The 10,663-nt window shown below is 40.7% G+C and overlaps 1 protein-coding gene across 1 annotated transcript in view; it reads right to left on the bottom strand.

Moving 5' to 3' along the window:
- Nucleotides 1-10,663, bottom strand: part of als2b (alsin Rho guanine nucleotide exchange factor ALS2 b) — a 68,899-nt gene that overhangs the window by 16,893 nt on the left and 41,343 nt on the right. The window contains 6 exon segments of the mRNA XM_080422677.1: nucleotides 1,062-1,226; nucleotides 1,729-1,827; nucleotides 2,235-2,300; nucleotides 3,559-3,779; nucleotides 5,957-6,023; nucleotides 9,056-9,126. Of these exon segments, the coding sequence (XP_080278803.1) occupies nucleotides 1,062-1,226; nucleotides 1,729-1,827; nucleotides 2,235-2,300; nucleotides 3,559-3,779; nucleotides 5,957-6,023; nucleotides 9,056-9,126 (689 nt within the window).

The following is a 10,663-nucleotide window of genomic DNA, read 5'->3' as shown; positions in this document are numbered from 1 at the left end:
TATGTTTTATAACGTAGTGATTTATATCTGCAAAGTAACTAGTAACTAAAGTTTTCAAATAATTGTAGTGGAGTAAAAGCACAATATTTGCCTCTGAGATGTAGTGGAGTAGAAGTAAAAGTGTAGACATTTGGAAATACTCCAGTAAAGTAAAAGTACCTCAAAATTGTACTTAAGTACAGTACAGTACTTGAGTAAATGTACTTAGTTACCTTACACCACTGCACACACACAAAAACCCAACAGCGTTCTGTGTGAAAATCGTTTCAATTTCATTTTCAAACAGATCCAAATGACGAAATCTAAGTGAGAACGCCATGATCATAACAACATTTTGATGAGGTGTGGTGAGCTTTGTGAGATTCTGAGGTCACGTTATGTTTTGAGAGGTGCGAGACTTCAATGAAAATCATGACGAAAAAAAGATATCAAATCTATTATTATGATCTTATTATGATCTCTTCAGCACACATGCACACACACAAACATTTTACTGCTGCCTGAAATGAACATACATTAACAACAGAGTAGCCTACAGGTTGTGTGTCGAATTACATTAGTAGAAATTACCCTCATATCATGTTTTGGTCATGTCTATTGTCCACCCATATCAAAATGATGTAAGTGGTTTAATTAACAGCTGATCCCAATCAACAGTTCTAATAATAACTACCCTTTGAACAGCAAAACAAACACAAAACAGTTCCCGATTTAACCAGTAGAGGGGGACAGTGACCGACATTTAAAACACCGTGGCCATGTTGAATGATGGGAGGACAGTTTGATATTTATCATCAACCTATAGTGTCCAATAATTATTATGATTATGATTATTTAACATTTTTGTACTTTTACTTTTGGTACTTTAAGTGCATTTTGATACCAATACTTTTGTACTTTTACTCAAGTACATTTTTTATTCCGGACTCTTACTTGTAACAGAGTACTTCTACAATGCAGTATTGATACTTTTAGAGTACTTTTTTTTTTTACATCACTGCTCTCTCCCCCGTACCTCTGCCATCAGATCAATCGGGGACAAAAAAAACTAAGAAACGTACTTGGTGATGTCGTCCAGCACGCCGTAGCCCGTCTTCTTGTCGTGCAGCCAGTGTCCAATGAAGACGCTGGGGGAGGAGGTGTTGAGCTTGCCGCTGCGCAGCATGCCGTGGCCGTGACGCATGCTGTCCTGGAACGAGCCCTCGTACACCTCGCCGCTCGCATAACTGAAGAGAGACGAGACAGACCAGATAGACAATTTTCCTTCCAAAAAAAATTAGAAAAACATTCATAAAACATTCAATCCGGTAACGCATCTGCGTAATTTTAGATTTGAGCTATAACCATTATTTGATACATTGGCTGTTCAAAAATAGCAGATCTACAAGCTCACAATGCGTCACATTGCAACGCATTGTGAGCTTGTAGATCGGCTATTTTCGAATAGCCGAAAATGTATGTACAAAAAAGTAACTCGAGTACAATATTTGCCGCTGAGATGTAGTGGAGTAGAAGTAAAAGTACTGAAAACTGGAAATACTCCAGTAAAGTAACAATGCCTGAAAATTGTACTTAAGTACAGCACTCGAGTAAATGTACTTAGTTACTTTACACCACTGCAAAATACTTTGTAGAACAGAACAGAGAACAGCTACCAGAGTTTAGCTGGAACAAACACACACCCATACAGATACACACACACATACACACACACACACACACACACACCTGTATGTCCCTAAGCCATCCTTTTTGCCTTCTTTCCAGTAGCCTTGGTAGTGATCATTCTTGTTCAGAGCCTTGTTGGGAGCGATGTGCTCGCCAAACCTGCACACGCACACACACACACACACACACACACACACACACACACACACACACACACACACACACACACACACACACACACACACACACACACACACACACACACACACACACACACACACACACACACACACACACACAAATAGAAACACATAGGCTTACGGTACAAATACTGTTATATGACAAAGGAAGCTTGTTATATTTAGTGCAAGAATACTGAATGTAAATTTGTAGTTCGCAAGCAAAGGCTTGCACAAATTTTCACGATTTTTCAAAAACAGCAGATCTGCAGGCTCATAGCGCGGCACTCGGTGCCGCGCTATGAGCCTGCAGATCTGCTGTTTTTGAATAGCCAAAGAAATCTTAAAATGACACGGATGCGTTCTCGAACTGAACGGGTTCCTCACCCATCCTCCAGTCCGTTCTTGAAGGTCCCCGTGTAGATTCTCCCATCAGGCCATTTCAACAATCCCCTGACAGAACACATGACAGAACACAATGAGGACGGTACTTAACTCATTCAGTGCCAAACTTATTTCTGGCTTTATCACCCCTGTGCCAAGGCCAAAAAATACATTGTAAAAAAAAAAGTGCTTAGGAGCCGAGATACAGCCTTTTTCAGTAAAGGTCCTTACACACCGGGGCGATTTTTTCGTGCGAATAATACGCTTTTTTTAAAAACCTTATAAAGTCAATGCAAGCGTACATGGCGCGAAAAAGCGGAAAAGCGAAGCGAAAAAGCGTCTTTTAATTATTCGGAACGAGTCCGAATTTTGCGTATATTCGCCGGTGTGTAACCGCCTTAAGAAGTTAAACAAGAAGTGAATGGAGCAGTTTTAAGTTGCTTGATTCAATATTTAGATATTTGATATTAATTGTATCCCTTCGTATACAAACCCATTATAACTTCAAACTCCATTTTTAACATGTTAGATTAATCGAAAACTATTTCACTATTTTTTAAACTATTTTTATTAAGAAGAAAACCCAGACTGGATCCGCAGATCCGGATCTTCAACTATTAAAATCAACAGAAAGTTGACAATTTTATTAAAAAAACAAACAGTCCTGGGTTTGGAGATGTTCTATATTGTCTGAATCAGCTTTGTTTGTGTTCATTTATGTGCTAAAAGAGTGACTTTGAGAGCTGTTTTACCGCACACTGTAAGTCAATGAGGAGCATATTTTTAATTATCAATGGAGTAATTATTTTTTATTTCTTGTCCACCTTTGGAGTTACATCATGGCAAGGTAACAACAAAACCCAAACCTCTACCAAAGTGGTCTTGCCCTTAAACCCATTAAGACCTGGAATTGTGTCATTTTTAGATTTGAGCTCAAAAGCATTATTTTACACTTTGGGCTATTCAAAAATAGCAGATATACAAGCTCATAGCGCGGCACCGAGTGCCGCGCTACGAGCTTGTATATCTGCTATTTTTGAAAAATCGTGAAAATGTGTGCAAATCTTTGAATATATATATTTTTAAAGCGAACATTTTTAACTCAAATCTTTGCTTCTGGGGGTCCCTGGAACAAGATATTTTGACTGGGGTCTGCGGCCAAATACGTATAATTTTGGGGGTCCTTGACATGAAAAAGATTGAGCACCACTGATATAGAAACATAGGTTTTTCAGAATACTGTTGAGATTTAGGAGACATGTAGAATCGGCTTCAGGTCTCAATGGGTTAAGACAACTATGTAATAATTGTGACAGAGGCCCCTCACCTGCCGTTGGGCTTGCCGGCCAGCCAGCGTCCCTCGTAGGTGGCCTCTTTGAGCCGGCTGTCCTTGTAGAAGGTGTAGGAGGCCGTCCTCGAAACGGGGGGCTCCGCCCTCACCTCCGCCTTCGTCCCCGCCCCCGAGCTGTGGTTGGAGGAGGCGGTCTCCTGCCCCGCCCCGCTCAGCGCCTGGTCCACGGCCTGGTGGATGGAGCGAAGCCACTTGGCCTGAAGGACGGACGTGATCGAACACATTGGATTAAAAGCAAAATGAAATCTCACGACTTAACATTTTTATTAACTCTATAACTGCCAAAGACGTTTATAAACGTCTTTGAGAAATTAGCTGTTGCCTGCCAAAGACGTTTAAAAACGTCCTGAATTTTTTTTTTTTTTTTTAATTCTAAAAAGATTCTCTAATTATTTAGTATTGACACCTTTTCGATATTCCAAACGAATAAGGAGATAACAATTTCCAAAGATTTGCTGCTCCATCCACTTCAATGTTAAAATTGAAACGGACAGACAATTCACAATGTTTTTTGGTTTGAAACCACTGGTTTTGAGCTATTTTCAAACATCAAACAACACATGACAACAAGGTCAAATTGACCTCGTTGACATTTGTGAAACCACACCTGAATCTCATCTGTGATTAGAAATTTTCTGGGGATCAATCATACTTGAGAAAAATATTTTGTGGCTATGCGACCGTCAGTTGATGCTTCATATCCATAAGAGTCAACCCGCCGTGGTCATTTGTTTATTTTTGGAACACAGTTCTTATTTGACGCGATATTAAATACGTCTATGGGATTCAGAACGGGGGTGGAAAACTGCGAACCAGGTAGACAAACAAAGGATGTGTAAATGACGTCAGACTTCGGCGGTCTATAGGTTGATGATAAATATCAAACTGTCCTCCCATCATTCAACATGGCCACGGTGTTTTAAATGTCGGTCACTGTCCCCCTCTACTGGTTAAATTGGGAACTGTTCTTTTTGTGTTGGTTTTGCTGTTCAAAGGGTAGTTATTATTAGAACTGTTGATTGGGATCAGCTGTTAATTAAACCACTTACATCATTTTGATATGGGTGGACAATAGACATGACCAAAACATGATATGAGGGTAATTTCTACTAATGTAATTCGACACACAACCTGTAGGCTTCTCTGTTGTTAATGTATGTTCATTTCAGGCAGCAGTAAAATGTTTGTGTGTGTGCATGTGTGCTGAAGAGATCATAATAAGATCATAATAATAGATTTGATATCTTTTTTTCGTCATGATTGTCATTGAAGTCTCGCACCTCTCAAAACATAACGTGACCTCAGAATCTCACAAAGCTCACCACACCTCATCAAAATGTTGTTATGATCATGGCGTTCTCGATTTCGGTTTTAAAAAAAAATCCACGGTAATTTTCGGCCAGAATAGGGAAACACACGGTTTTTCACATGGTATAAAAAACGAACGGAGAGGTCCACTTCTATAATCTATAGTCTGGGTGACGAACAGTCATCGCCGTCGTGTATCACATCGTAAATTTGGCCGATCGGAGAATCTGAGAACACGTCACATCCGGTTTGACGTATTTGACTGTTTGACTCTGTTGGGGGGGGGGGGCAGCGAGTCAGCGAGCTGATGAAAGTGTCTATTTGCTGCTCTCTGCTGGTGGAACCATCGTATGTGTTCAAAACCGCAGCTAGACTTACTATATGAAAATTAAATAACAAAATAACAAACAAACAAAAAACACGAAAATCGCTGGCACTGGGGGAGTACTTTATGAAAATACTCTGGCAGTCAAAGAGTTAAAACATTGTTTTTTAATCCCCATGCCATCGTTTTTTTTACCTAAATTGACGATCTTTGGAGAGCCGCAGGAGCCGCGATGTGAACACGGAAGTAAACAAAAGGGTGTCTGGGGGCGTGGATTTTTTTGTTGTCGTTGAAAGGACGTACGTCTAAAAAGCATAATTTTACACTTTGGCTATTCAAAAATAGCAGATCTACAACTCATAGCGCGGCACCGAGTGCCGCGCTATGAGCTTGTAGATCTGCTATTTTTGAAAAATCTTGAAAATGTGTGCAAATCTTTGAATATATATTATTTTAAAACGAACATTTTTAACTCAAATCTGTGCTTCTGGGGGGGTCCCTGGAACAAATGTTTTGAGATGGGGGTCCGCGGCCAAGTACATATCATTTTGGGGGTCCTTGACATGAAAAGGTTTGAGAACCGCTGATATTTTCAGAAAACTGTTGGGATTTTAGAAGACATCTGTAGAATCGGCTTCAGGTTCTTAATGGGTTAAACAAATCCAACAACATCCAAAGAAAATATGGCAGGCAATTTGAGACCAAAAAAACCTCCCGCCGTCAGCCAGGCTATAGCCTTACCTTCTCCATGGGCGAGCAGGCCAGCAGAGTGAAGGTCTCTTCTGGTGAGATGACCTTCAACCCGTACCTTGACGGGACAAAAACACCAACAGTACAACTCAGTATGCAGTGTGCTGACCATGTATACTGAAGGTACGTATACGTACATGCTTCCTACCATACAGCATGTCACTCTTCTCATTTTGTTCTCAACAATGCATCAAATTATAGACGCTGGGGACCCCCCACATTTTTCCATTTCAAAAGTCCACCCTTTGGTCTACACAGTATTGACTGGCAGTGTTGATTTTGTCAACTAAAACTATGACGAAAAATGTCTGTTGACTACCTTTTTTTCACTTATGAAAATAATTAAAACTAGGCTGCGATGACTAAAACTATGACTAAATATTCGGACAATTTCGTCTAAAATGTTTGAACTAAAAGACAAGTCATTTTATGTTTGGTTGCACTCGGGTGTTGCGCTCGGGAAAATAGCAGATCTACAAGGTCACGAGTCGCGCTGCGACGCGTTGTGAGCTTGTAGATCGGCTATTTTCAGCATCTAACCAAGTGTAAAATCAGCCATTACGATGCCATGATGGCAACGCCAAAATTCAATTTAGTCGACTAAATCAACTGTAGATTTAGTGGACTATAATCTTATGATATTTAGTGGACTAAAACTAGATTAACAGTAAAACATTTCAGATGACTAAAACATGACTAAAACTAAATGGAATTTTAAACAAAAGACTATGACTAAAAATAAAAATAAATTGCCATCAAAATCAACACTGGATATAAAGCATGTGGCTCCGTTTAATGCATTCTGCTTTCTATAGCTCAAACTCAATGTTCAAAGCTAATTGCGAACGCGGAAGGAGGCGCGGCGAAGCCGCGCCTCCGACCAAGTGGAGCTTACTATGTAACTCTGCCTGGGTTGTGTCTCTGTATCTCTGTATCTCTGTGTGCATGTCTCTGTCTGTGTCTCTGTGTGCAGTGTGGCTCAAATCCTCAGCCCTGTGTGCAGCCAAGTAAATGTCCAATATAGACGTACCATACATCAAATGAAAGGTCTTTGAAAACTGAACACACCTGTCAAGGTTGCGTTTAAGCCCGCCCCTTCCCCCGGAAGCCACGCCCCGGAGAAGGCTCCTAAAAACTCCCCATTGAAACCCCATGTTAAATGAAAAGTGCCCGATTCGCTCCGAAACTTTTTCTACCCCCCCTAAGTGGGGGTCTACGAACAAATACTTCGGGCTCGGATTTTGGCTCCGCCCCCCGGAAGTGGGTGAAACAGGCACTTCAAACACTTTGTTGAATTGTTCAAAAACATTCAAAGTTTTTTTTTGGTGAATTTCTATTTTTCTAAGATGCTCCTTTTAACACATCCACTGCCAAGGGCTAATCTCATAATGTACTCACCAGTGCCAAGGTGTTTTTGTTGTTTTTTTGTTTTTTTCATGTCGCCATAGATCTTGTTAAAATCCTTAAGATTGAGCGCTACACAGTCTGTTTACATCCGCGAGATCTCCCTGTATCTCCCAGTGAAGACCGCATGTCAAACGGACTTCCATGACTGTAGTTAGAGCGGATTACGTTAAACAGTGAAATGCGAGGAGAAAAAACTACAGGAAGAGAATTGAGTTTCAGTTTCGTCTGTAGAATGGGAGCGGGCGTGATCGTGAAAACCGGATCCCAAATAATTCTATTTCCTGTCATCAAACCGGAAACGGAAGTGGATCAAAAAAAATTCCGAAAGTGCACCCGGACCGCGCATGCGCGAAAAGACCGCAGCCCGTAGGGCTACGGTCTCGGCGCTTAACAGTTGGATTTAACGGCCCGTAGGACTACGGTCTTGGCAGTTAATGTGTTAACGCAGAATTTTTTTCTATTTTTTATATATTTTTTTATTGGTTATTTTTTTTTAGATGATTTCTTTTCATTATTATTTAATTTTTTTTGCGTTCGCTTCCCGCGTTCGCGCGTCTTACTTGTAGTGTCTAGATGACAAGGCCTTAGTGCTCCACAGTTGACCATAGTTCTGCACAATTATCATAATATAATCATATATTATACGCATCGGAGAAGGAGCAGTTTCATTCGCCCCGACTTTCCAATAACAGGTGACTGCGTGATTGGCTCTATGCAGTCATATTGTGAAGACATTCACAGGTGTTACCAATGATACTAATGAAGGCTCTGTTCCATTCTGGTCAAACAGAGTCAGGGTGCTGATATTGTGCATGTTGACTCACTGGAAACACTCTGCTACACCAGTGGGTCTCAAAGTTGTGTCCAGGGACCCTCATGGTTCCTTGAGGGGCTTCCAAATGGCCCCTTGCGTGTGTGTAACTCTGAGAGTGTACAAATGGAACCAAATGGACCCGTAAGGGTCCATTTGGTTCCATTTGTACACTCTCAGAGTTACGGGGGTCGTGGAAATTAAAAGGTCTGAGCACTACTACTGTGCTACACTAAATGCAATCTGGGAACCCAGCGCCAAATGAAAAGGAAAAACAGCGCCCTCTGCTGTTTTTGACTATCTCAGTTGGCTCTGGGAGGAAGAAAACGTAGCACCCGTGCGCAAGGAAACCAGGGTTTTGGTCTGCCTTCAGCGCATCACTTCCGGTGGTGCGACTATGTTTTCATTCCCACTAACAATATCTCTACACGGAACACTAACACCACTTCTCCCAGAGAACATGGATCGTTTTGGTTATAAGCCCACTTGTTTCTATGATGAAAGAGCAAGTTAAAATGTGAATGTCTTTCCGTGGTTTTGTCTGCTCCGAGGACGCTATTGTTAAATTAGTTTCGCTTTGTTTCGAGTGGGGAAGGATCGACGGACACGTGAATCCCGCCCACTACATTTGATTGGGTAAAGCGTGGCCTGCTTCCTGATCTGAAGGCACGCCCACTTGTAGGCTACTGCGTACATATTATGACGAACCTCCCCGACAGATTCAAACGCAGAGCAGAATCTGTTCTTGAGAGATTACACTAAATGGAACAGAGCCTTCATTAGTATCATTGGTAACACCTGTGAAGGAAGTGATAATATGGCTGCCGTGCATAGAGCCTATTGGGCAGATCTGGGATGATTGGCAGACTCACAGGCCAGTGTTCTCCTCTGGAATAGGCTCCACCCACAGCGTGGCCAACGGGAAGATGTGATGAGTGGAGAACTAGAGGAGAGAGGAAGGAGGAGGGGAGGAGAGGAGGCAGGGAGAGTGGGAAGGATGCCAAAAGAGGAAAAGGATGGAGGTGAGATAGAGATTATTATTTTATTTTTTATTTTTTAATTGACCCATTCAATCCGGGAATGCATCAGTGTCATTTTTTTAAATTTCTTTGGCTATTAAAAAATAGTAGATCTACATGCTCATAGCGCGGCACTCAGTTTTGCTCTATGAGCTTGTAGATCTGCAAAAAAAAATGAAAAGTGAACATTTTAACTCAAATCTTTGCTTCTGGGGATTCTACAGTTTTTTTTTAATTCTTTTTTTATGTCAAGGACCACCCAAAATGATATGTATTTGGCCGCGGACCTCCATCTAAAAAGATGTAGTTCCAGGGACCCCCAGAAGCAAAGATTTGAGTTAAAAATGTTTTCCTTTTTAAAAAAATAAATATATATATTCAAAGATTTGCAAAAGAAAAAAAGATTTTTTGCTATGAGCTTGTATATCTGCTATTTTTGAATAGCCCAAAGTATAAAATAATGGTTTAAGTGGTTACACAGATGCGTTCCTAGCTGGTTTTAATGGGTTAAGCTTGGGCAGATACAGGCTTTATGAATGCTATTCATGAACCAGTAGTATATGAACTGAATGAATGCTGGATGATTAAATGTCTTTAAAAGCTTTATGGGATTACAGTCACATGCTGAGGAGGTGTTTGTTCAGTCTCTTCTCAAAAAGGCATGAACACTACTTTAAGGATGTCAGACAGAAGAGGAAATAAAACTCTTAAGAAACACCTAACTACTTAAAAGGCTACAGCATTCTCCCGAAGTAGTCTAACCTTTTTTTCGGCTTAGGCAGGTTAATAAGAGAACAAAATGTGGCGCAAACGCACTGCCTTGCTGCTATTTTCAACAGATTTGTATACATTTTTATACATTGGAAAACTTGTGAAACGGGACATTCGGCATAATGACTACTTTCTACTATTGGTATTTTAAGTCCCTTTTGATACCAATACTTTTGTACTCTTACTCAAGTAAATTTAGATTTTCCGGACTTTTACTTGTAAAAAGAGTATTACTACATTTCAGTATTAAAGGAGTAGTTCACCCACAAAAATGACTTCTTTTCTATCAATTACACACCCCATGGAGCCTTGAATTCATGGAGATTTCTTCGTTTTTGTCGCATTCCTGAGACAATAATTTGATGACCGGCGGAGTCTCCTGTTGACCAGCCACCCGGTCATCAAATTATTGTTGACAAAAACATAAAATTCAAGGCTTCGTTGGGGTGTGTAATTGATCGATTTTTTTGGGGTGAACTACTCCTTTACGTTAAAAAAAACTTGAGTACCTTTTTCCACCACTGGGAGGAGGTACAAACACAGCTATAATCCCTCTCTAAGGGAATACAGAAACAGTGAGATAGCATACACACTCGTTGTCCACTGTGTCTGTCACCAGAAATGTCCCAAGACAAATGACGCCAAAAGCACGTCAGAGACTCTATGCACTGTAAACCAGTGGTTTTCAAC

The sequence above is a fragment of the Gymnoscopelus braueri genome (genome assembly GCF_963280865.1).
Source record: "Gymnoscopelus braueri genome assembly, chromosome: 24".
Taxonomy (NCBI): domain Eukaryota; kingdom Metazoa; phylum Chordata; class Actinopteri; order Myctophiformes; family Myctophidae; genus Gymnoscopelus; species Gymnoscopelus braueri.
Note: the sequence above shows the minus strand (reverse complement) of the source record. Positions and strands in the feature narration are given on the sequence as shown.